At 43.1% G+C, this 27978-nt stretch overlaps 1 protein-coding gene across 2 annotated transcripts; it reads right to left on the reverse strand.

Moving 5' to 3' along the window:
• Positions 1-262: 262 nt before the first annotated feature.
• LOC129866983 (WASH complex subunit 1-like) lies at positions 263-27599 on the reverse strand. Of its 2 annotated transcripts, none has more exons than XM_055940059.1 (11): positions 27507-27599; positions 17755-17895; positions 10488-10599; positions 10232-10378; positions 4665-4801; positions 4453-4588; positions 4105-4297; positions 3839-3997; positions 2021-2176; positions 1310-1378; positions 263-1188 (listed from the first exon to the last, which is right to left on the reverse strand). In XM_055940059.1, the coding sequence occupies exons 1-11, from the start codon at positions 27584-27586 to the stop codon at positions 1040-1042; spliced, it is 1479 nt and encodes a 492-aa protein (XP_055796034.1). In that variant the 5' UTR covers positions 27587-27599; the 3' UTR covers positions 263-1039. The 2 variants fall into 2 exon arrangements, with proteins under 2 accessions (XP_055796034.1, XP_055796035.1); XM_055940060.1 differs by lacking the exon at positions 27507-27599 and adding an exon at positions 27333-27500.
• Between the last annotated feature and the right edge of the window lie 379 nt (positions 27600-27978).

Raw genomic sequence — 27978 nt, forward strand, 5'->3', positions numbered from 1 at the left:
ATACACCAGAGTTGCTTACCAAGATGACATTGAATGTTCCTGAGTGGCCGAGTTTTGATTTAAAATGGTTTGAAAATATTTACTGTACATGACTGTCTAGCAATGATCAACAACCAACTTGACAGAGCTTGAAGAATTTTTCAAAGAATAATGTGCAAATATTGTACAATCCAGGTGTGCAAAGCTCTTAAGACGTACCCAGATTCACAGCTGTAATCGCTGCCAAAGGTCATTCTAACATGTATTGACTCAGGGGGTTGAATACTTAACTATTTAAGATGTTTTATTTTTCACATTTTGTGTAGATCATTGACAACAAAATTACAATTAAATCAATTTTAATCCCAATTTGTAACAACAGGTGGGAAAAGTCAAGGGGTGTGAATACTTTCTGAAGGCACTGTAGGTTTAGGCTCTGTCTGCCTCACACACACCTCTCCAGCAGTACAGATCAGTCAACTCTCCACTGACAGTTTTTCTTTAAATGCAAAAAGCCATTTATTGAATGAAATTTGTTAACATTCTGATTGAAATGTTCTGCTACTTTAGTGTGGTGTGACACATGATGTAATATTTACATGTTACTTTATTAAACATCTTTACAATGCTGAGATGAGGTCTGACTTTTCTCCTGTAGTTGTTTGTCCTTTCATTTTCTCAGTAAAGATCAGTCCGTGATGGTTCCTGTGTGTTGATCAGAACTACAGAAAGCCAGCAGAGGGAGTCACTGAACTATATAACACACCTGGGTCAAATACATGGCAGACACTGAAAGTGCGGCTGATTGCAAAACGTAGGGACCACTTCACTATGGTCAAACAATCATAAAATCTGCGGTCTTTATTGAAGTCATGCTACGACCTGGAATGCCACCATTGTCTATCATCTGGAAGAAACTCAACCCACTGACAGCACAGCATTACCTCTCCTCAACAAGCGTTAGCTTCATCCCTCAGAATCGCCTCAGTATTCTGTTCTCTGATTGGCTTAGAGCTAGATGTGCTCAGTTCCATTGGTTCTGATTGGCTAGTGTCAGTTGTTAGGCCTCCCAGTCGTCCTCGTCTTCAGCGGTTGGCTGATGGGGGGCAGGAAGAGGTGGGATTACATCGGACATCCTAGCGAATGCGCTGCCAGAACCAGCTGGGCCCTCCCCAGAGTCCCCACCTCCAGGACCCTTACCAGAGATACCTAGGAAACACACACACCACGATCACCGAGACAGAAATACTTCTACACAATTATCAGAGCCTTTGCGACAGGGGAGATGAGCAAAGGAGGGAGGGACAGGCAGGGAGAGGGATGTTCTCACCTTTCCTTCGCATGGCCAACTTATTGAAGAGATCTGACATGAAGTCTCCTCCACTGGCTGCTGCTACCACTGAGAGAGAGGGAGGGAGAACACAGTAAGAAAGCAATGAAGCAGAGATGATGGATTCCATTTCTATGTCCTTTTTAGTACAGTGGAGAGAGACCAGAGAAGTTACATTACTGTAGCTACATACTACATAAATAGTATAGCTGGTGAACAACTGTAGTAGTTTTCATGACTTGCTCAAATGAACGCAACTGTTAAATGTTAGTGGCCCGGCAGCAAATTAAGTCCCGTCATCATTGCTGGTTCCTCTCACACATATTCTCGCTCCCTCACACGCGCTCACAGCAAATGTCATACAGATAAAAACAGCATGTAGTTAAATCAGTGCTTAATGAAGGTGATGTTTATACATCTAAAGGTCATGAAGCCCTGAACTGTTCTCTATGACTAGTTAGGTAACCCTGTGGTGTGTCTTTACACACACTAACACTATGTCCCAAATATGCTCTGTAAGTTAAAGAACTGGAGGGAGGTAGCATTGCTCTGTTGGTGTTACATGTTCTCAAAGAGTCACCAGATTCAAGACTGATCTCTCGCTTGTTATTCAAGTGGAGAACCAAGACACTCAACCAACGGCAACCTGTTAATTTTCCTCTCCCTCTATTCTTCCTCTCTCTCCCCTCACTCCCCCTATTTTTGTCTTACCTTGTTCCTGTTCCTTCTGTTTCTTCTTTTCCATCTTGCGTTCTTTGATGTTGCGTAGTTTGGCCTTGCCGATGCCTCCAGCGTTGCGGATGGACTCTAGTAGACTGGCCCGACTGTTTGATTCAACCACCTCGCTGGGAGCCCCCGCTACAGGAGCTGGACGTAAACACACAGTTAGAGAGGAGAGTGTGTGTGTGTGGGTGTGTGTGTATACTTACATACAGTGCATTTGGAAAGTATTCAGACCCCTTCCCTTTTTCCACATTTTGTTACGTTACAGACTTATTTTAAAATGTATTAAATAATTTTTTCCCCACTCATCAATCAACACACAATACCCCATAATGAGAAAGCTAAAACTGTTTTTTCGAAATTTTAGCAAATTGATTAAAAACAGTAATAAGTATTCAGACCCTTTGCTTTGAGACTAGAAATTGAGCTCAGGTGCATCCTGTTTCCATTGATCATCCTTGAGGTGTTTCTACAACTTGAATGGAGTCCATCTGTGGTAAATTCAATTCATTGGACATAATTATATAAGGTCCCACAGTTAACAGTGCATGTCAGAGCAAAAACCAAGCCATGAGGTCAAAGGAATTGTCCGTAGAGCTCCGAGACAGGATTGTGTCAAGGCACAGATCTGGGGAAGTGTACCAAAACATTTCTGCAGCATTGAAGTCCCCAAGAACACACTTTTCTCCATCATTTCTAAATGGAAGTAGTTTGGAACCACCAAGAGTCTTCCTAGAGCTGGCCACCCGGCCAAACTGAGCAATCGGGAGAGAAGGGCCTTGGTCAGGGAGGTGACCAAGAACCCGATGGTCACTCTGACAGAGCTCCGGAGTTCCTGTGGAGATGGGAAAACCTTCCAGAAGGACAACCCTCTCTGCAGCACTCCACCAATCAGGCCTTTATGATAGAGTGGCCAGACAGAAGCTACTCTTCAGTAAAAGGCACATGACAGCCCCCTTGGAGTTTGCAAAAAGGCCCCTAAAGGACTCTCAGACAATGAGAAACAAGATTATCTGGTCTGATGAAACCAAGTTAAACTCTTTGGCCTGAATGCCAAGCGTCACGTCTGGAGGAAACCTGTCACCATCCCTACAGTGAAGCATGGTGGTGGCAGCATCATGCTGTGGGGATGTTTTTCAGCAGCAGGGACTGGGAGACTATTCAGGATCGAGGGAAAGATGAACGGAGCAAAGTACAGACAGACCCTTGATGAAAAACCTGCTCCAGAGTACTCAGTACCTCAGATTTGGGCGGAGGTTCACCTTCCAACACGACAACGATACTAAGCACACAGCCAAGACAACGCAGGAGTGGCTTGGGGATAAGTCTCTGATTGTTCTTGAGTGGCCCAGTCAGAGCCCGGACTTGAACCCGATCAAACCTCTCTGGGGAGACCTGAAAATAGCTGTGCAGCAACGCTCCCCACCCAACCTGATAGAGCTTGAGAGGATCTGCAGAGAAGAATGAAAGAAACTCCCCAAATACAGGTGAGCCAAGCTTGTAGCGTCATATCCAAGAAGACTTGAGGCTGTAATCGCTGCCAAAGGTGCTTCAACAAAGTACTGAGTAAAGGGTCTGAATACTTATGTAAATGTAATATTTCTTTTATTTTTTTATTTTATACATTTGCAAAAATGTCTAAAAACCTGTTTTTACTTTGTCATTATAGGGTATTGTGTGTAGATTGATGAAGAATATATATTTTTTATATGTTTTCGAATAAGGCTGTAACGTAACAAAATGCGGAAAAGTGAAGGGGTCTGAATACTTTCCGAATGCACTGTATGTAGTGTGTGCGTGTGGTACCTGTGCTCCGAGTGCGGTTGGGGTCGGCAGGGCTGTCTGCAGGTGGAGGTGGGGGAGGAGGTGGAGGAGGGGGGAGACCAGGGGGAGGGGCGGGTGTGTGTGTGGGCTCTGGTGGGGGAGGAGGGGGAGGAGGCGGGACTGCAACTTGGAACTGAGAACCTGTAACACAAACAAACAACAACCAATAGAAACAGTTCCGTCAGTTGACATGACCGATTTCCAGGAAAACTTCTGTATAATCCACACAACAGAAACAGCATGTGTACCAGACATGTCCTCCCCAGTGAAGGTCGGTAGTTCAGGGAAGGTGTGTGTTGGTCCAGAGGGTGCGATGCCTGGCCCCAGGTCTTGGCTGTAGGACAAGTCATCAGCAATGCCTGGCAGGTCTGGTAGGTAGGAGGGGACATCTATCTCTGGGACCTGACCCAGGTCTGGAACATAGAAGTAGCTCTCTGCTGTCTACAGGGGGACAGATGGAGAGGGAATGCGAGAAGAAGGGAGAGAGAAAGTGTCCTAATCATAAGGTACACTTTAACCTGTTAGCAAGGCCCTTTCAAATAATCTTTCAGGCCTCCAGTTCTTTAGTGAACACATGTAAGGAAGTGTGTGTGTACCTGTCTCTCCAGCTGTTCTCTCTTGGTTATGGATAGAGGAGCGTCAAATGGTTTCTCTTCCTTCTCTGTCTCCAGAGTGGTGTGTGTTTTAGTCACCGCCCCTGCCAGGGGGTCCAGGAACACATACTTCTTATACCTAAACACATACACAAACAGTTAGAGGAGTGTGTGTGTGTGGGTGTGGGGGTGTGTGGGTGTGTGTGTGTACTAACAAGTTCTCTGTAGTATTAAACAGCAGCAGGGAGCTGACAGAGGAGATGTTTCGAGGCAGACCGCCCAGCCCCTCCTCGGTCTCATCCTCCGAACGCTTCTTACTGCTCACACACACCGGGTAATAACACAACTTCTCCTAGAGGGGGATATAGAAACAGGGGGTGTAAAACAAGAGAAGACTGATATTAAATGAGTCTGATACGAACCTACTTTTCTTTAAAAAACACAAATGGCCACCAGACATAAACATGCATTAGCTTTGCTTTCCACCTCTGTTTTGAACAAAGAAATGTTTGTATTTATTATTTCACTTTTATTTAACCAGGTAGGCTAGTTGAGAACAAGTTCTCATTTACAACTGCGACCTGGCCAAGATAAAGCAAAGTGCGACTCAAACAACAGAGTTACACATGGAATAAACAAACATACAGTCAATAACACAATAGAAAAAAATCTAAATAAAATAATAATATTAAATAAAAAACTAATAAAAAAATAGTTACAGTAGTAGCTTTTGATAGAGACAGCCTTGCAGGCAAAAGAGAGAGACACAGAATCAGATGGATTCAAATACCCTGTCGTTTGGAGTCTGCACACAACCAGACACCAAAACACATGAATAACTCCCACTCTTTCCATTTTCGTCATCAGCATGTCTATTTCTCTCTCCCTCACTCTCTCCGCAGCGCATGAGGTTTCATAAATAATACATCTCTGAGCCAGGGAAGCACACAGGAAATATTGTTTTCCACATCTTTCTCTCTCTCCCTCACACAGCACAAAATACTACTGTTCCTGGAAGTTTTTGATTCCGGCAGCGAGGGAGATCTCAGGGGTGTTCACTATCAATAACACACAACTTCACTGCTGAACTAAGGTGCAAACACACACAACTGTGGTGTAAAGTAACTAAGTAAAAATACCCTGACACCCAAAAGTACTCAATATATTTCAAATGCTCAGGCAGGACAGTAATAGGGTCCAATTCATACACCTGTCAATATAACATGTTGTCATCCCTACTGCCTCTGATCTGGTGGACTCACTAAACACAAATACTGCATTTGTAAATTATGTCTGAGTGTTTTAGTGGGTCCCTGGCTGTCCGTAAAAAAAAAAAAAACAAGAACATTGTGCCTTCTGGTTTGCCTAATAAGGAATTTCATGTGTAGAATTTATTTTTACTTAAGTATGACAATTGAGTACTTTTTCCACCACTCTACTTAAGTACATTTTTAACCAGATACTTTAAAACTTTTACTCAAGAAGTATTTTACTGGGTGACTTTCACTTTTACTTGAGTCATTTTCTACTTAAGGTATCTTTACTTTTACTCAAGTATGACAATTGAGTACTTTTCCCACCACTACACGCACACAGTAGTTTCCTGAGGGTAGTTTTAGTCAGGGCTTCTCATGTCATGTCCCCAGGTCAGAACAGGTCTGTCCTAAGTCAGGTCAGAGCCTAACTAGCGGTAGGTCTCTCCCAGCCAGGTCAAAACCCATCACCTCAGCCCCCAGGTTTGTCTATGCAGCTGTTAAATACCTGTGGACTCAGCTGTACAGCTGAGTGGAGCAGAATGTATACTACCGTTCAAAAGCTTGGGGTCACTTAGAAATGTCCTTGTTTTTTAAATAAAAGCACATTTTTTGTCCATTAAAATAACATAAAATTGATCAGAAATACAGTGTAGACATTGGTAATGTTGTAAATGACTATTGTAGCTGGAAACGGCTGATTTTGTATGGAATATCTACAATGGCGTACAGAGGCCCATTATCAGTAACCATCACTCATGTGTTCCAATGGCAAATTATGTTAGCTAATCTAAGTTTATCATTTTAAAAGGCTAATTGATCATTAGAAAACCCTTTTGCTATTATGTTAGCACAGCTGAAAACTGTAGTGCTGATTAAAGAAGCAATAAAACTGGCCTTCTTTAGACTAGTTGAGTATCTGGAGCATAAGCATTTGTGGGTTCGATTACAGGCTCAAAATGGCTAGAAACAAATAACTTTCTTTTGAAACTATTATATTCTTGTTCTGAGAAATGAAGGCTATTCCATGCGAGGAATTGCCAAGAAATTGAAGATCTCGTACAACGCTGTGTACGTACTACTACCTTCACAGAAAAGCGCAAACTGGCTCTAACCAGAATAGAAAGAGGAGTGGGAGGCCCCAGTGCCTCAAGTCCTCAACTGGCAGCTTCATTAAATAGTACCCGCAAAACACCAGTCTAAACGTCAACAGTGAATAGGCGACTGCGGGATGCTAGCCTTCTAGGCAGAGTTCCTCTGTCCAGTGTCTGTGTTCTTTTGCCTATCTTAATCTTTTATTGGCCAATATGGAGATATGGCTTTTTCTTTGCAACTCTGCCTAGATAATGGGCCTCTGTACGCCTATGTAGATATTCCATAAAAAATATCCAGCTAAGACAGTTATTTACAACACTAACAATGTTTAACTGTATTTCTGATCAATTTAATGTTATTTAAATGGACAAATAAAATAGCTTTTCTTTCAAAAACAAGGACATTTCTAAGTGACCCCAAACTTTTGAACAGTAGTGTATCTTGTGAGTGAAAGCCAAAAAGGCATGGTCATATTTAATTTATCTAAACAGTTAGGCCTATACTGCTTTCAAGCTGTACATTTAAACTATTCATATATCAGCTGTAATGGGCAGCTTTAGCTGCGGAGGAGACAGTGCTTTCTGTGTCTAAAGTCCAGCAATCTGTATGCTTATAAGAAATCCCGCTATGCCCTCAGACGAACCATCAAACAAGCAAAGCGTCAATACAGGATTAAGATTGAATCCTACTACACCAGCTCTGATGCTCGTCGGATTTGGCAGGGCATGAAAACTATTATGGACTACAAAGGGAAAGCCAGGCGCAAGCTGCCCAGTGACGTGAGCCTCCCAGACGAGCTTTTATGCTCACTTCGAGGCAAGCAACACTGAAGCATGCACGAGAGCACCAGCTGTTCTGGATGACTGTGTGATACCGCTCTCGGTAGCCGATGTGAGCAAGACCTTTAAACAGGTCAACATTCACAAAGCCGTGGGGCCAGACGGATTACCAGGACGTGTACTAAATGTCATCACTGACATTTTCAACCTTTCCCTGACCGAGTCTGTAATACCTATATGTTTCAAGCAGACCACCATAGTCCGTGTGCCCAAGGAAGCGAAAGTAACCTGCCTAAATGATTACTGCCCCGTAGCACTCGCGTCGGTAGCCATGAAGTGCTTTGAAAGGCTGGTCAAGACTCACATCAACAGCATCCTCCCGGATACCCTAGACCAGGTATTCCCAAACTGGGTGCAATGCCATCGGGGGTACGCCAAATCACTTTCACAAATCACTATGCCTGGCAGGTCTGGTAGGTAGGAGGGGACATCTATCTTCACACTTTCAAACAGTCCATTTCTATTTTCCAATTGGGCTATAAATTTGAGTTTCTTTCCCTTGCCTGAGTAGCCACGTTTCACTGCCAAAAATTTAACCATTTAGTGTTCAGTAAAATAACAACACAATGTCAAATACAGGTAGCCTAGTCAAATAATTAACATCCAATCACATTAACCGTTACTCTCTCACGGGAATTCCACTAACGATCTGTATGTAGCCAAACGTAGCTGCTGCTAATGTTGGTATCTGTACTGATGGCACAAAAGCCATGACAGGGAGACAGTGGAGTGGTAACGCACATGCAAGCAGTTGCTCCCGACGCCACTTGGGTACCCTGCGGCACCGAGAGGCTCCTGCTGCCAAGGGAATGCCTGACAGCTTGAAAGACGTTTTGGACACTACAGTGAAAATGGTTAACTTTGTTAAAGCAAGGCCCCTGAACTCATGTATTTTCTGCACTATGCAATGATGTGGGCAGCGATCATGTAACGCTTTTACAACATACAGAAGTGCGCTGGTTATCAAGGGGCAAAGTATTGAAAAACATTTTTTTAACTGAGAGACAAGCTTAAAGTTCTTTACTGACCATAATTTTCACTTGTCTGACCCCTTGCAAGATGACGAGTTTCTCACACGACTGGCCTTTTTGGTTGATGTTTTTTCTCGCCTGAATTATCTGAATCTAGGATTACAGGGAGTCTCAACCACTATATTCAATGTGCGGGACACAATTGAGACTATGATTAAGAATTTGGAGCTCTTTTCTGTCTGCATTAACAAGGACAACACACAGGTCTTTCCATCATTGTACGTTTTTTGTGTGCAAATGAACTCAAGCTTGCTTGTCTGTCATAGTTTAAGTGTACCTATGATGAAAATTACAGGCCTCTCATCTTTTTAAGTGGGAGAACTTGCACAATTGGTGGCTGACTAAATACTTTTTTGCCCCACTGTATGTGAGAATGCTGTTCATTGACTACAGCTCAGCGTTCAACACCATAGTGCCCACAAAGCTCATCACTAAGCTAAGCACCATGGGACTAAACACCTCCCTCTGCAACTGGATCCTGGCCTTCCTGACAGACCGCCCCCAGGTGGTAAGGGTAGGCAACAACACGTCTGCCACACTGATCCTCAACACTGGGGCACCTTAGGGGTGGGTACTTAGTCCCCTCCTGTACTCCCTGTTCACCCACGACTGAGTGGCCAAACACGATTCCAACACCATCATTGTGGACTACAGGAAAAGGCGGGCCGAACAGGCCCCCATTAACATCGACGGGGCTGTAGTGGAGCAGGTCGAGAGTTAAGTTCCTTGGTGTTCACATCACCAACGAACTATCATGGTCCAAACACACCAAGACAGTTGTGAAGAGGGCACGACGACACCCTTTTCCCCTCAGGAGAAAGTTCTACAGCTGCACCATTGAGAGCATCCTGACCGGTTGCATCACCGCCTGTTATGGCAACCAACTGCTCGGCATCTGACCGTAAGGTGATACAGACGGTAGTGCATACCCTCTGTATCATGGGGCCAAGCTTCCTGCCGTCCAGGACTTGTATACTAGGCGGTGTCAGAGGAAAGCCAATAAATTTATCAGAGACTCCAGCCACCCTAGTCATAGACTGTTTTCTCTGCTACCGCACAGCAAGCGGTACCGGAGCGCCAAGTCTAGGACCAAAAGGCTCCTTAACAGCTTCTACCCCCAAGCCATTAGACTGCTGAACAATTAATCAAATGGCCACCGGACTATTTACATTAACATTTGTTTTGTACACTGCTGGTACTCGCTGTTTATTACCTAAGCATAGTCACTTCATCCCTACCTACATGTACAAATTACCTCAACTAACCTGTACACCCGCACACTGATTCTGTATCGGTACCCCCTGTATATAGCCTCATTATTGTTATTTTATTGTGTTACTTTTTATTATTTTTTAGCTTTAGTTTATTTGGTCAATATTTTCTTAACTCTTCTTGAACTGCACTGTTGGTTAAGGGCGTGTAAGTAAGTATTTCACAGTAAGGTCTACACTTGCTGTATTCGGGGAGCATGTGACAAACAAAGTTTGATTTGACCTCTTTGTACTGCAATGTTTTGCAGATGATCAAATAAAGTATTGTATGTTTATGTGTTTGTGTGTGTTACCTGCAGGGCCTTGTCATCAAGGGGTTGTAGTTTGGCCTGTATGTGGTATCGGGGGCGTGTTTGGGAGGCGGGGTCAGTGGCTCCACTGAAGATGGAGGAGTAATCCTGGAGACGATCTGGAGCTGGATACTTAGCACTGGAGAACACCTACACATTGTCACACACACATACACCCATCAAAATCTCGTAGTACTCGAAAGTATTGTAAGTAATCTGTTTTGCAGATATCTGCAACTCTGTGTGTGAAGCGTGTTACCTTGGTGGCCTTCTTGCTGCCTTTGATCTTGTCGACGCGGGCCTGGGCCAGCCTGATCCGATCTGTCACACTCTGCAGCTGACAGCGATTCCGCTCTACACTCTCAGACACCCTACACACACACACACACACACCAGGGGAAACTCAAAGTGTAAATGCGTGGGTGTGTGTGCGTTCTGCTGATAAAGTTTTTTTTTTTTGTGTGATCAAATGTTTATTCAGCAAACAAGAATAAATACAGTACCAGTCAAAGGTTTGGACACACATACTCATTAAAGGGTTTTTCTTTATTTTTACTATTTTCTACATTGTAGAATAATAGTGAAGACATCAAAACTATGACATAACACATATGGAATCATGTAGTAACCAAAAATGTTTTTTGCAGCAGTTAGGCCAACAAGAAGAATGCACTTCTGACAAAGAGATAAATGAAGTACAGAGACATCATATCAAAGTAAAACAAAAGGAGATGCAGGAATATTTTCTGACAACAGAGTGGATAAGTTCAAAGCTACTTCATCCCAGAATACAGATACCAGAGAGCATTCCCAAACCATGTGTAGAAAGGTACCAGGTTCATTAAGAGGGCACAATTTACAGGAATCATTGCTGATGAAGTATGTGTGTGTGTGTGTGACTGTCATTCCAATCAAAATCAACTCAAATGTACTTGTCACATGTGCCGAATACAACAACAGGTGTAGGTAGACCTTACCTTGACATTCTTAATTGCAAGCCCTTAACCAACAATGCAGTTAAGAAAATATTACGAAATAAACTAAAGTAAAAAAAGTAACACAATAACGAGGCTACCTTCAAGGGGTACCGGAACAGAGTCAATGTGCGGGGGTACAGCTCAGTCGAGGTAATATGTACATGTAGGTAGGGGTAAAGTGACTATGCATAGATAGATGATAAACAGCAAGTAACAGCAGTGTGTAAAAAAAAAATGCAAATAGTCCAGGTATCATTTTTAAAATTAATTGTTCAGCAATCTTATGGATTGGGAGTAGAAGCTGTTAAGGAGCCTTTTGGACCTAGATTTGGCATTCTGGTACCGCTTGCCGTGTAGTAGCAGAGAGAACAGTCTATGACTAGGGTGGCTGGAGTTTTTGCCAATTTTTTGGGCCTTCCTTTGACCCCGCCTAGTATAGAGGTCCTGGATGGCAGGAAGCTTGGCCCCAGTGATGTACTGGGCCATACGCACTACCCTCTGTATCGCCTTACGGTCGAATGCCGGGCAGTTGCCATACCAGGCGGTGATTCAACCGGTCAGGATGCTCTCGATGGTGCAGCTGTAGAAGCTTTTGAGGATTTGGGGACCCATGCCAAATCTTTTCAGTTTCCCAATTGGGAATAGGCATTGTCGTCCCCTCTTCACAGCTGTCTTGGTGTGTTTGGACCATTCTAGTTTGTTAGTGATGTGGACACCAAGGAACTTGAAGGTCTCGACCCGCTCTACTATAACCCTGTCGATGTGAATGGGGGTGTGTTCTTCTATTCTTTTCCCGTAGTCCCCGATCAGCTTCTTTGTCTTGCGCACGTTGAGGGAGAGGTTGTTGTCCTGACACTATACTGCCAGGTCTCTGACGTCCTCCCGATAGTCTGTCTCATCATTGTCGGTGATCAGGCCTACCACCGTTGTGTCGTCAGCAAACTTAGTGATGGTGTTGGAGTCGTGCTTGGCCACGCAGTGGTGAGTGAATGAGAACAGGAGGGGACTAAACACGCACCTCTGAGGTGCTCCCTTTTGAGGATCAGAGTGGCAGATGTGTTGTTGCCTACCTTTACCACCTGGGGGTGGCCAGTCAGTAAGTCCAGGATCCAGTTGCAGAGGGAGGTGTTCAGTCCCAGGGTTCTTAGCTGAGTGATGAGCTTTGTGGGCACTATGGTGTTGAACGCTGAGCTGTAGTCAATGAACAGCATTCTCACATATGTTCCTTTTGTCCAGGTGGGAAAGGGCAATGTGGAATGCAATTGAGATTGCGTCATCTGTGGATCTGTTGGGGCGGTATGCAAATTGGAGTGGGCCCAGGGTTTCTGGGATGATGGTGTTGATGTGAGCTATGACCAGCCTTTCAAAGCCCTTCATGGATACAGATGTGAGTGCTACGGGGCGGTAGTCATTTAGGCAGGTTACCTTGGCGTAATTGGTCAGGGAGAAGTTGAAAATGTCAGTGAAGGCACTTGTCTGTTGTAACATAGAAACTTAAATTAGAAGGAAGGATGTTTTTAATACTTTATACATTTGCATCACAAACTATTTTTGAGAAAATCATGAAAGTGGCCATTTTGGCCCTTTTTAGATTGATACATGCCTTCTGTTAGACCATCTGTGAACTGTACATACTACAGACAACATCTGTCATTATACTCCTTATAGTGAGTTCTAAAATAGAGTATCTTAATTCTGAAAAAAACATTTTAACATTAATTTATTCTACACTAAAAAAAAATATTTGTTGATGTTGTTCATTTTAAGACATACTCTTCAAGTACATACTATTTCCAGAGTGGGCTCTCTGCTAATTCTGATGTTCAATTTCATGAGCACCACCAACACATTGAATGGTAAATGGATTCAAAGTGAACTCCCTCTGCTGATGATTTACTGAATGTGCAATCCTTAAGGAGGGCTGTGATTGGTTGATGACCTATAATGTACAGTGGTTGCTCAACTAAAAGTTTTGCAATTTTAATTTGTGGGACTTAGGAGGTTATTTGTGGTTTAGTACGGTATCCTGCGTCACTACTTCATTGCTCCAGAGCAGCGCAAGGGGGAGTTAGAGCATGGATTTTGCTATTGGGTCCCAAGGCGCTATTGTGTCTCTAACTGACAATGAATGGGCAGTAAAAGCCAAAATAGAAACTGAAAAATATGCACGACTTCAGTATTACTTACTAAAACTGTTGTTACACTAAGGTTTTTATTCTAAGAGAAACTTAGACCACAATTAGTGTGTGGAAATGTTAGGATTATTTTGCTATAACTGTGGTACTGTAGCCTACTCCCGACCTGTCACATTGTACAGTGTCCGAGTGGCGCAGCGGTCTAAGACACTGTATCGCAGTGAAAACTGCGTTGCTACAGATGCTGGTTCAATACCCGTGCCGGCCGCAACAGGGAGACCCATGAGGCGACTGTAGGCTTTTGGTTTCTCTCCCTCTAAAAACAGAAATAAATAATTCTAAATAACAAACTGGCTTTATTTACAAATTAGTAACAATGTCTCACAAATTACTAACAACGTCTCAAGCAAACTTGTTGAGGTCACCGAGAAAGTCTGGACATGGCCTGCTCTCCCTTATGTAAGAAATTAGGCACTTCAACATGTTTACTACAGTATGTACTGTAGGCTGTTTACGTGTCAGACTTCACAGTAGCCTAAAACAAATGCAGGTGGCTTCTACCTTCAAAATGCTTTAAAATGCTTTATTATACAAATCTTTAAAGTGTGTGTGGGCAACCTCATGCAACCACAAAATGTTGGATAAAGCATACAGTGTACAGTACTGTATTTCTTCATCAGTATCTTTATGCTTTCATTAATAAAATAATGATAAAAATACTCTTTCAAACACAATAGCAGGGCTATTAGCAGGACAATAAAATCTTGCCTAGGAGGGTAGGGGGAGAATTGTATCGTAAAATGACTTTCTTAGTTAGGTTGGCTGTATCACAACCGGCCGTGAATGGTTGCAATTTCAATTCAATCCACCAGAAAAGACAGAACAATTAATACAACAAATATTGTGGTCAAACTCAAATATACTAATTGATTAAAACTTAAACTTTATCAATTGGAACTTTGAACATGTGGAAGGGGGAAAAAGTTATTATTATTATTATTAACCCTGTTTTTCACAAGCGTAGCAGGCTGTGAATTCTGCAAACGTTTCTAGTTTGGGCTATTAGCAGGACAATATAAACTCAGCAAAAAAAGAAACATCCCCTTTTCAGGACCCTGTCTTTCAAAGATAATTCATAAAAATCCAAATAACTTCACAGATCTTCATTGTAAAGGGTTTAAACACCGTTTCCCATGCTTGTTCAATGAACCATAAATAATTAATGGACATGCACCTGTGGAACGGTCATTAAGACACTAACAGCTTACAGACGGTAGGCAATTAAGGTCACAGTTAGGCCTTTCTACTGACTCTGAAAAACACCAAAAGAAAGCTACCCAGGGTCCCTGCTCATCTGCATGAACGTGCCTTAGGCATGCTGCAAGGAGGCATGAGGACTGCAGATGTGGCCAGGCCAATAAATTGCAATGTCGGTACAGTGAGACGCCTAAGACAGTGCTACAGGGGAGACAGGACAGACAGCTGATTGTCCTCGCAGTGGCAGACCACGTGTAACAACACCGGCACAGGATCGGTACATCTGAACATCACACCTACAGGACAGGTACAGGATGGCAACAACAACTGCCCGAGTTACACCAGGAATGCACAATCCCTCCATCAGTGCTCAGACTGTCCGCAATAGGCTGAGAGAGGCTGGACTGAGGGCTTGTAGGCCTGTTGTAAGGCAGGTCCTCACTAGACATCACCGGCAACAACGTCGCCTATGAGCACAAACCCAACATCGCTGGACCAGACAGGACTGGCAAAAAGAGCACTTCACTGACGAGTCACGGTTTTGTCTCACCAGGGTTGGTAGGACTTGCGTTTATCGTTGAAGGAATGAGCGTTACACCGAGGCCTGTACTCTGGAAAGGGATCCATTTGAAGGTGGAGGGTCCGTCATGGTCTGGGCGGTGTGTCACAGCATCATCGGACTGAGCTTGTTGTCATTGCAGGCAATCTCAACGTTATGCGTTACAGGGAAAACATCCTCCTCCCTCATGTGGTACCCTTCCTGCAGGCTCATTCTGACATGACCCTCCAGCATGACAATGCCACCAGCCATACTGCTCGTTCTGTGCGTGATTTCCTGCAAGACAAGAATGTCAGTGTTCTGTCATGGCCAGCGAAGAGCCCAGATCTCAATCCCATTGAGCATGTCTGGAAACTGTTGGATCGGAGGGTGAGGACATGGGCCATTCCCCGCAGAAATGTCCGGGAAATTGCAGGTGCCTTGGTGGAAGAGTGAGGTAAAATCTCACAGCAAGAACTGGCAAATCTGATGCAGTCCATAAGGAGGAGATGCAATGCAGTACTTAATGCAGCTGGTGGCCACACCAGATACTGACTGTTACTTTTACATTTTGACCCCCCCCCCACCCCCCCCTTTGTTCAGGGAGACATTATTCAATTTCTGTTAGTCACATGTCTGTGGAACTTGTTCAGTTTATGTCTCAGTTGTTGCATCTTGTTATGGTCATACAAATATTTACACATGTTAAGTTTGCTGAAAATAAAGCCAGTTGACAGTGAGAGGACGTTTCTTTTTTTGCTGAGTTTATATAGCCTACCAGCTGTGGTCAACAATTTCAGCATCATTTCGCGCTGCTCTGAAACAAGCATGGAGAAACGAAAATGTTCAATTATATTCTATGATATTCTTAAGATATATGTGTTGACTGAATATAAGCAAGGCATGTCTGCTAAATAATCAATTTGAAGGCACAGTCCTATAGCCTCGGCACCTACATAAAGCTGAGACTCACTCATTCATGACTTTGGATCAAAATAAATAAGTACCAACATTCTTTCTGATAGTCTTTAATAAAGAAATGTTTTGGTTATCCTGACCTGGACACCATGTACAGTATTACAATAGCTCATTATGGGCTATTAGCAGGACAATGTACGCTTACCAACACCTCTCTGTAATTTGATACTTTGTGCATGGCAATTGACCAGCATTAAAAACTTTGTGGATGTGGCCTCCCGAGTGGCGCAGCGGTCTAACACTGCATCGCAGTGCAAACTGCGTTGCTACAGATGCTGGTTGGATACCCGTGCCGGCCGCCATCGGGAGACCCTTGAGGCGGCTTTTGGTTCCTCTCCAAAAACAGAAATAAATACATTCTGAATAACAAACTTGCTTTATTTACAAATTAGTGAGAATGTCTCACCCCATGTCCAAGATTGGCCTTTTTCTATCTCACTCTAGGTGACAAAATCATCTCCAAAATATTGTTATTTTTTAAACAAAGCTATTAATTATTACTATTAATTAATTTAGAATTTTATAAAAGCCCCTCAGATATTCTCACAGATCAGATTTGTCGTAATGAAATATGCCCCTTAAATATTAATTTAGAATCCTCCAATCCTCTAAATGTAATTATTGGTGGAGTCACGTCATTGAAAAAATATATTTTTAAATATACTGTAGGCCTACCGTAGGCGACATGACTCACTAGTGTTGAGCAATGTTCTGTTAAAAGTGGTGTAGGTCTTATTTATTTTAAAAGTATATTGAAGTTAGAATGCTATGCTCTTACTACTGTAGCCTACTCCCGACCTTCACGTTGGACAGCGCCATATTTTCCGTTCAAACCTAACGGAAACCCTGAGGGTTTCGTTTTTTGTTTTTCTTGGAAATAGAAACACCATAATATTAATCAAATTAATTAAGCAACATTTCTTAAAATGAATCCCATATATGACGTTCAGCCACTATTGAAGGCTATCAAATGCTTCTCAAAGATGCCCTCTGGTGGTAAAACTAGCACTAACTAGCATTAATGGCAACACTGGCTGACAATTAAATAACGTGCCATTGAACTCTGTGGCAGCCCGCAAGATGTGCTGCAGTATGACGCAACTTTAATGGAGGAACCACTGTTCATTTCTATGTATAAGATGGGTCATATCATTATAAGTACCAGAGAGCCCACTATGGAAATGTGATGTGTTTGAAGAGTATATTGTTCCAAGCAATATGTCTAAAAATAAGCAAAATCAAAAAGGGTTGAGATATTCATATTCGTATTTTTTATGTTGAATAACTCAATGTAAGAAAACATTTCAGAATCTAGACATAGTTCATATTTGAAAGCGCATTGTATAATGACACCAATATATTGTCTTTATCGTGTAGGGTTCACAGATCTCACAGGAGGCATGTGTAGGTCTAAAAAAGGGCCTAAAACAGCCACAAATGTAAAAATCATGTTGAACATCCTTCCTGCCAATGACGTTTCTGTGTGAGAATTCCCAGAACAATCTGAGATACCAAAATATTTTCCACTCCCGCTGGCATGGAATAAATCATGAGGATCTTAGCTACCAAACAACACATGTAGCACATGCTCTTATTGGACGACTTATACTCCTTGATCTGTGTGTGTGTGTGTGTGTGTACCTGGTAAAGATGTCTGTAGAGATGGTCTCTAGGTAGAGCAGGGCATCTGCTATCTGGTGAACAGCCTCCTCCCTCCTCAAGTCTGACTGGATCAGAGGCACAGAGTACACCTGACCCTCGAGACACTGCTTCACACTCATCCTACACACACACACACAAGAAACAATGAGTGAGTGATGAATGAAGGAGAGAGAGAAAATCTTCTGCATTATCATAGACAGCAGACATTTCCTCAAATGTCAATTTGGCTTCTCACCAAATTACTGTACGACAGACCACGTATTCACCCTGCACACCCTTATTGACAAACAAACAAAACAAAAGCCTTTTCATGCTTTGTTGATTTCAAAACAGCTTGACTCAATTTGGCATGAGGGTCTGCATTATAAATTGATAGAAAGCGGTGTTGGGGGGAAAACATCCAACATTATAAAATCCATGAACCCAACAAATGTGAAAAAAAACTGTCAGTATCTGGTGTGACCATAATTTGCCTCATGCAGTGCGACATCTCCTTTGCATAGAGTTGATCAGGCTGTTGATTGTGGCCTGTGGAATGTTGTCCCACTCCTCTTCAATGGCTGTGCGAAGACGCTGGATATTGGCTGGAACTGGAACACGCTGACATACAGGTGGCTTATGGTAGAGAAATGAACATTCAATTCTCTGGCAACAGCTCTGGTGGACATTCCTGCAGTCTCAGGAATGTCCTCTCAAAACTTGAGACATCTGTGAAATTGTGTTGTTTGAAAAAACTGCAGATATTAGAGTGGCCTTTTATTGTCCACAGCACAAGGTGCACCTGTGTAATGACCATGCTGTTTAAATCAGCTTCTTGATACACCACACGTCAGGTGGATGGATTATCTTCGAAAAGGAGAAATTCTCCCTAACAGGGATGTAAACAAATTTGTGCACAACATTTTTGAGAAATAAGCTTTTTGTGCGTATGGAACATTTCTGGGATCTTTTATTTCAGCTCATGAAACATGGGACCAACACTTTACATTGCGTTTATATTTTTGTTCAGCGTATATCAGCGAATTTGCGAGGGCACTAGAACAGTCTGCAGCACCTGGCCTCACCCTACTAGACTCTGTAGTCAAATGTTTACTATTTGCAGATGATCTGGTGCTTCTGTCCCCAAACTAGAAGTGCCTATCACAGCACCTAGATCTTCTGCATAGATTCTCTCAGACTTGGGCTCTGACAGTCAATAACGGTATTCCAAAAAAGGTCCAGTTGCCAGAGCCAGCACCACATTTAACTTCCACAAAGATGTGAACAATCTGAGAGACAAGGCAAGAAGCCTTCTACACCATCAAAAAAAAGATAACATTTGACACACCCATGTGGCTCAGTTGGTAGAGCCTGGCACTTGTAATGCCAGACTTGTGGGTTCGTTTCCCACATGGGACCAGTAACAAAAATATATGCACTCACTACTGTAAATCACTCTAAATAAGAGTGTCTGCTAAATGACAAAAATGTAAAGCATACCAATTAGGATCTGGCTGGAATCAGTTATATAACACATTGCCCAATATGGTTGTGAGGTCTGGGGTCCACTAACCAACCAAGAATTCAAAAAATGGGACAAACACCAAATAATGAATGCGGAGCAGAATTATGATGATTCCCGCTAATTATCAAAATCCAGAAAAGATTGTTTATTTCCCTTTTGTTAATTGCCTATTCCATTTGCTTTGGTAATGTAAACATATGTTCCCCATGCCAATAAAGCCTTTTGCATTAAATTGAATCGAGAGAGATCATCCTGATCCAAGATGGCGTAGCAGTCGGACGTCTTTTGTCCTTGTCTTGTCGTGTCCCGTGTATAAATCGTGTATATATCTTTTTATATTTTTTTCTTTGCATATATTTTTTATATTTTTCTTAACCTCAACATACTCTCCTGCAATCTGCCTCAACCAATGTGGTATGGATGTGCTATTTTCTTTACTTTGAACCGGAACCCCCAACAGAAGCTAGCCAGCTAACTAGCTAGTAGTCAGCTAGCGGTCATCAGCTACCTTTAGCCCGGACAACTTTCGCCAGTCTGCACAGCGCAACTCAAACCAGAGCAAATCGGACTGATTCCTACCGCAAGCTCTGAACCTTTTCACCTGGATCATCGCAGCTAGCTAGCTGCTACCCGAGTGGCCACTCCTGGCAATGTCTTTGTCCCAAAGCAAGAACCAACTAGCCTTTGCTAAGCCCATCTTCCGGCTAGCCAAAGAGGTCCATCAGCCACTCCTTGGGCTATAATACCTATTTTGACAATTGGCCTGGACCCCCGCCGACCCATCATGACTGGACTACCGACGTAATTCAATCAAGCTTTTTTTCAACTGGCTCCTCCGTCGCGACGTCCCCTGAATGCCCATCTGCTGGCCGTGGCCCGCTAGCTGTCTAGAGCATATCGGACTGTTAATTCTTTGGCCACTATACCTATTTTGCCAATTGGCCTAGACCCTTTCACCACACGGAGCCCTGCTGATCCACGACGACTGGTCTGCCGACAATACAGCGTGAGGGGGCTACTGCTGACTTCTTCCATCGAGACGTCCCTCTAACGCCCTTCTGCTATCCCCGGCCCGCTAGCTGCCTGAATCGCCATGTCTCCGGCCCGCCTGAGCCACTCACTGGACACCTATGATCACTCAGCTACGCATGCCTCTCCCTAATGTCAATAGGCCTTGTCCATGGCCATTTTAATTAGGAATTATTGCCTTATTTCACTGTAGAGCCTCTAGCCCTGCTCAAAACTCCTTCGATAACCCTTTAGTTCCACCTCCCACACATGCGGTGACCTCACCTGGTTTAAATTATGTTTCTAGAGACAATATCTCTCTCATTGTCACTCAATGCATAGGTTTACCTCAACTGTGTTCACATCCTACCATACCTTCGTCTGTACATTATGCCTTGAATCTATTCTACCGTGCCCAGAAACCTGCTCCCTTTACTCTCTGTTCCGAACATACTAGACGACCAGTTCTTACAGCCTTTAGCCGTACCCGTACTCCTCCTCTGTTCCTCTGGTGATGTAGAGGTTAATCCAGGCCCTGCAGTGCCTAGCTCAAGTCCCACTCCCTAGGCAATCTCATTTGTTGACTTCTGTAACCGTAAAAGCCTTGGTTTCATGCATGTAAACATTAGAAGCCTCCTCCCTAAGTTTGTTTTATTCACTGCCTTTGCACACTCTGCAAACCCGGATGTCCTAGCCGTGTCTGAATCCTGGTTTAGGAAGACCACCAAAAACCCTGAAATTTCCATCCCTAACTATAACCTTTTCCCGAGAAGATAGAACTGCCAAAGGGTGCGGAGTTGCAATCTACTGCAGAGATAGCCTACAGAGTTCTGTCTTACTATCCAGGTCTGTGCCCAAACAATTTGAGCTTCTACTTCTAAAAATCCACCTTTCCAGAAACAAGTCTCTCACCGTTGCCGCTTGCCATAGACCACCTTCTGCCCCCAGCTGTGCCCTGGACACCATATGTGAACTGATTGCCCCTCATCTATCTTCAGAGCTTGTGCTGTTAGGTGACCTAAACTGGGACATGCTTAATAACTTTTTAGGGATAGGGGGCAGCATTTTCACTTTGGATGAATAGCGTGCCCAGAGTGAACTTCCTCCTACTCTGTCCCAGATGCTAATATATGCATATTATTATTACCATTGGATATAAAACACTCTGAAGTTTCTAAAACTGTTTGAATGATGTCTGTGAGTATAACAGAACTCATATGGCAGGCAAAAACCTGAGAAAAAATCCAAACAGGAAGTGAGAATTCTGAAGCTGGTTGATTTTCAACTCATCGCCTATTGATATTCCAGTGGAATATGGATCTGTTTGCACTTTCTACACCTTCCAATAGATGTCAACAGTCTTTAGAACATTGAATGAAGCTTCTACTGTGATGTTGAGCCGGATGGGAGCTGTTTGAGTCAGTGGTCTGGCAGAGTGCCAGGTCCTGGTCATGCACATTCCACATGATATCGACTTGCGTTCCATTACTTCTATAGACACAAAGGAATTCGCCGGTTGGAATGTTATTGAATATTTATGATAACAACATCCTAAAGACTGATTCTATACTTAGTTTGACAAGTTTATTCGACCTGTAATATAACTTTGTGAAGTTTTCGTCCGAAGTATGCCTGGACCTGCACGAGCGTTTTGGATATGCGTACTAAACGTGCTAACAAAAGTAGCTACTTGGACATAAATAATGGACATTATCGAACAAAACAACAATTTATTGTGGAACTAGGATTCCTGGGAGGGCATTCTGATGAAGATCATCAAAGGTAAGGGAATATTTAGCATGTAATTTCGTATTTCTGTTGACTCCAACATGGCGGAGAAATGTTGTTCCTATCTGAGCGCCGTCTCAGATTATTGTTTGCTTTTTCAGTAAAGTTTTTTGGAAATCTGACACAGCGGTTGCATTAAGAACAAGTGTATCTTTAATTCTATGTAAAACATGTATCTTTCATCAAAGTTTATGATGAGTATTTCTGTTATTTGATGGGGCTCTCTGCAATTTCTCCGTATATTTTGGAGGCATTTCTGAACATGGCGCCAATGTAAACTGAGATTTTTGGATATAAATATGCACATTATCAAACAAAACATATATGTATTGTGTAACATGATGTCCTATGAGTGTCATCTAATGAAGATCATCAAAGGTTAGTGATTAATTTTATCTCTATTTCTGCTTTTTGTGACTCATCTTTGGCTGGGAAAATGGCTGTGTGTTTTTTGGACTTGGAGGTGATCTAACGTAATCATATGTTGTGTTTTCGCTGTAAAGCATTTTTTAAATCTGACACAATGGGTAGAATAACAAGATGTTTATCTTTCATTTGCTGTATTGGACTTGTTAATGTGTGAAAGTTACATATTTCCCAAAAATATTTTTGAGTTTCCCGCGCTGCCTTTTCAGCGGAATGTTGTCAGGGGTTCCTCTAGTGGAACGTGTGTCCTAGAAAGGTTAACACCCCAGCCATCCTACAATCTAAGCTTGATTCCCTCAATCTCACACAAGTGATCAATGAACCTACCAGGTGCAACCCCAAATCCGTAAACACGGGCACCCTCAGAGATATCACACTAATCAACCTGCCCTCTAAATACACCTCTGCTGTCAACCAGGATCTCAGCGATCACTGCCTCATTGCCTGCGTCCGTAATGGGTCTGCAGTCAAACGACCACCCCTCATCACTGTCAAATGCTCCCTTAAACACTTCAGCAAGCATGCCTTTCTAATCGACCTGGCCCGGGTATCCTGGAAGGATATTGACCTCATCCCGTCAGTAGAGGATGCCTGGTTATTCTTTAAAAGTGCCTTCCTCACAATCTTAAATAAGCACACCCCATTCAAAAAATGTTGAACCAGGAACAGATATAGCCCTTGGTTCACTCCAGACCTGACTGCCCTTGACCAGCACAAAAACATCCTGTGGCGTACTGCATTAGAATTGAATAGCCCCCGCGATATGCAACTTTTCAAGGAAGTTAGGAACCAATATACACAGGCAGTTAGGAAAGCAACGGATATCTTTTTCAAACAGAAATGTGCATCCTGTAGCACAAACTCCAAAAAGTACTGGGACACTGTAAATTCCATGGAAAATAAGAGCACCTCCTCACAGCTGCCAACTGCACTGAGGCTAGGAAACATTGTTACCACCGATAAATCCACTATAATTGAGAATTTCAATAAGCATTTTTCTACGGCTGGCCATGCTTTCCACCTGGCTACCCCTACCCCTGTCAACTGCCCTGCACCCCCCACAGCAACTCGCCCAAGCCTCCCCCATTTCTCCTTCACCCAAATCCAGATAGCTGATGTTCTGAAATAGCTGTAAAATCTGGACCCCTACAAATCAGACGGGCTAGACAATCTGAACCCTGTCTTTCTAAAATGATCTGCCGAAATTGTTGCAACCCCTATTACTAGCCTGTTCAACCTCTCATATCGTTTGAGATTCCCATAGATTGGAAAGCTGCCGTGATCATCCCCATCTTCAAAGGAGGAGACACTCTAGACCCAAACTGCTACAGACCTATATCTATCCTACCCTGCCTTTCTAAGGTCTTCGAAATCCAAGTTAATGAACAGATTACCGACCATTTCGAATCCCACCGTACCTTCTCCGCTATGCAATATTGTTCAGAGCTGGTCATGGGTGCACCTCAGCCACGCTCAAGGTCCTAAACGATATCATAACCGCCATCGATACGAGACATTACTGTGCAGCTGTATTCATCGACCTGGCCAAGGCTTTCGGCTCTGTCAATCACCACATTCTTATCGGCAGACTCAACAGCCTTGGTTTCTCAAATGACTGCCTCACCTGGTTCACCAACTACACCAACTACTCCAGCATCACTACTCTGGACGGTTCTGACTTAGAATATGTGGACAACTACAAATACCTAGGGGTCTGGCTAGAATGTAAACTCCCCTTCCAGACTCACATTAAGCATCTCCAATCCAAAATTAAATCTAGAATCGGCTTCCTATTTCGCAACAAAGCATCCTTCACTCATGCTGCCAAACATACCCTCGTAAAACTGACTATCCTACCGATCCTCGACTTCGGAAATGTCATTTTCAAAATAGCCTCCAACACTCTACTCAACAAATTGGATGCAATCTATCACAGTGCCATCCGTTTTGTCACCAAAGCCCCATATACTACCACCACTGCGACCTGTACGCTCTCGTTGGCTGGCCCTCGCTTCATATTCTTCGCCAAACCCACTGGCTCCAGGTCATCTACAAGTCTTTGCTAGGTAAATCCCCACCTTATCTCAGCTCACTGGTCACCATAGCAGCACCAACCCATAGCACTCGCTCCAGCAGGTATTTCTCACTGGTCACCCCCAAAGCCAATTCCTCCTTCGGCTGCCTTTCCTTCCAGTTCTCTGCTGCCAATGACTGGAACGAACTGCAAAAATCACTGAAGCTGGAGACTCATATCTCCCTCACTAGCTTTAAGCACCAGTTGTCAGAGCAGCTCACAGATCACTGCACCTGTACATAGCTCATCTGTAAATAGCCCATCCAACTACCTCATCCCCATACTGTTATTTATTTTGCTCCTTTGCACCCCAGTATCTTTACTTGCACACTCATCTTCTGCACATCTATCACTCCAGTGTTTAATTGCTATATTTGTAATTATTTCACCACTATGGCCTATTTATTGCCTTACCTCCCTTATCCTACCTCATTTGCACACATTGTATATATACTTTTCTATTGTATTATTGACTGTATGTTTGTTTATTCCATGTGTAACTCTGTGTTGTTGTTTGCGTCGCACTGCTTTTCTTTATCTTGGCAAGGTCGCAATTGTAAATGAGAACTTGTTCTCAACTAGCCTACCTGGTTAAATAAAGGTGGAAAAAAAGAGAGAGTATGTAGCCATAATATAACATTTGAAATGTCTCTATTCTTTTGAAACTTCTGAGTGTAATGTTTACTGTTCATTTATGATTGGCTATTTCACTTTTGTTTATAATCCATTTCACTTGCTTTGGCAATGTAAATATATGATTCCCATACCAATAAAGCTCTTTGAATTAAATTGTGAGAGAGAGAGAGAGAGAGAGATGGCGCAGGGACAAAGGGATATTGCTAATGGAACTCTCTCTCTCTCTGACAGCAAAATGCAGAAACTAACCGCTCTACCCGTTCTGTCTTTTCACCATCTGTCAACAAAGATAGGTAGCTAACATCAGAGCTGCTTCTGAGCTTTCTTTTTTGTGGAGTTTAACGCCGTTTGGCATCCAATATGTTGCATTACCGGCCTCAACTAAACTACAGTATTAATCCATTACACTTTGTGATACAAAAGGGGAAATGGGAGAAATTTTTATAAAAATACTAATATAATGTTTTATTACCCTACACTCATTAAAAGCCACCACCTTATTCCACTACCTGAACCCTATCTGATCCTATGCCAGGCCAACGACAGAGGACGGGACACTACCACTCAACACACCCTGTAACTCTTCTGAAGTAAAATCTTGTACCCCCAAGTACTTCTCTGCAGCTGCCACCACAACATCTATTTTCTGTAACTTACATTCCATCTCTGTAGTACAGTTGATAACCATTGCTATGAACGCTAAGAAGCCAACCTTACTTAAACATATATCACTCATTGGCCTATCCTTCTATTCTGGACCAGATCTACTATTCACAGGGATCCTCTCAGAATCCCTCACCCTTGATCCACTCTCCTCTACCTTCTTCACTGCCTCAGCATAGGGCATCTTCTGCACTACTCTGACCCTGGCCACCTCAACCTGCCTCTTTCACACAGGACACCGCCGATCCCCTGCAACATGGGCACCCCTACGCAACTTTTTCCACCGAAACTACACATTCTTCTGTCCCATGTCCTCCTGCACACTTCCCACATCTTGGAATCTCCCTCCTACACACTTCTTTCTGCAACATGCCCATAAACGCGACACCTGTAACTCTGCAGTGTATTCGGCATAAAAGCTTTAACAGTATAACTCATATATCCTAACATTACTTGTCTGGTAAAGACACCGAATCAAATCTCAAAAGAACAGACTATCACCTCTGTTTCATCAAGCTCCCCATCGCACAAACACCAGGAATCTTCAACTTAAATTGCTCCACCTTTACACACAGCCGCAGGAAATAGTTTGGGGGTGTTGCGATTATTTTGCTGACGGGGAGGAGGTGAGGATGCAGAAAAAAGTAATAGCATGCGCTGAAAACATCTATATAAGTCCGCTAATACAGGACAAAGGGATGGGTTCCAACCTCGTAAAAAATCTCACTCCCACTGGACCAAATGTATCTTTACCATAACCATATCCATCAATGCAGGGCTCGGGCTTCGAGCTCCTCACAACACCTTCTACCTCTTCCATTTCACCTCCAAAACTCAAACTGGCGTCCGACACACTCTGAACTTGACACCAAACATCATCGACATACAGAGGGTTATTGTTATTGCTACCTTCATCAGATTCAAACCTATCCTCTGCATCCCTCAGTCTTTTCAACATCCTCTCTCTTTGCCTCGAATCCTCCTTCCTAAACCAATTACCCGACTTCTGAAAATATATAACTTTTCCAAGCCGGAATATCCTTTCAGGCTCCTCGAGAGACACACTAAACCTGCGTTACAACTCAACCAGTTAGCAAGTCTGACATTTCCGAGGTTCCTAGTTCCGACTTGTCCATGAACGCGGCATCTGTGTCGGTCTCGGCTGACTGTCATGTGACGGCGTTTACCACCTCCCCCCCTCAGATCCAGGAAAGAATGTTCTCTCAGCTGTCCTTCACAGATAATCAATAACTGTATATATACAGATAACTAACTTGGGAGTGAAGCAACAGCCTTGGCAACTCACCTTTATGTTGAGGTCCCATATTATATGACAACGTTAGCATTCTTAGCAAGCTAGCTAGGTCACGTTAGCATTGTCCAGTTAGCTAATTAGTAATGTGCAGCAGACCCTGTAAATCCTGTCTACATGAATTTCTCCACTACGAAAATACTTACACCAGAGAGCTTCTCATATCATGCCCGCTCTCGGCAGAGACGCTACCCAGCTACATCCCCAGGGCCGTGGACCCATATCTCGGCAGACTGACACTCACAAATTATTCAAATAATCACTAAGCTTTCTTATGATCGATGATTTAATTAAGTTAATGTATGTTTCATTGGTCTTACCTGACCACTGACAGCATATAGTGTGTACACGGTCGCTGAGAGTTCTTTCTTCTTCGATTAGGGTTAACGTCGGTTGGCATCCAATATGTTACATTACCGCCACCTACTAGACTGGAGTACAACTCGCTTATACTTTGCTTGAAAAAATAAATAAACAAATAACCTACCCTCTAATATTACACTCGCAAAAATTCAAAATAAAAATAACACCATCATACTACACTATTTAAAATTATTTAGCCCTGCCTCATGCCAACAACCTAAAAGGACGAGACACCACCACTTAACACACCCTGTAACTCTTCTGATGTCAAGTCTCGCACACCCAAATACCACTCTGCATCTGCCACCACAACCTCAATTTTCGGGGACTTCCGATCCATCCCTGCAGTATAGTTGATAACAATTGCTATAAATGCTAAAAATCCAATCTTACTGAAACATACAGTGGGGCAAAAAAGTATTTAGTCAG

The sequence above is a fragment of the Salvelinus fontinalis genome, chromosome 12, assembly GCF_029448725.1.
Source record: "Salvelinus fontinalis isolate EN_2023a chromosome 12, ASM2944872v1, whole genome shotgun sequence".
Taxonomy (NCBI): Eukaryota; Metazoa; Chordata; class Actinopteri; order Salmoniformes; family Salmonidae; genus Salvelinus; species Salvelinus fontinalis.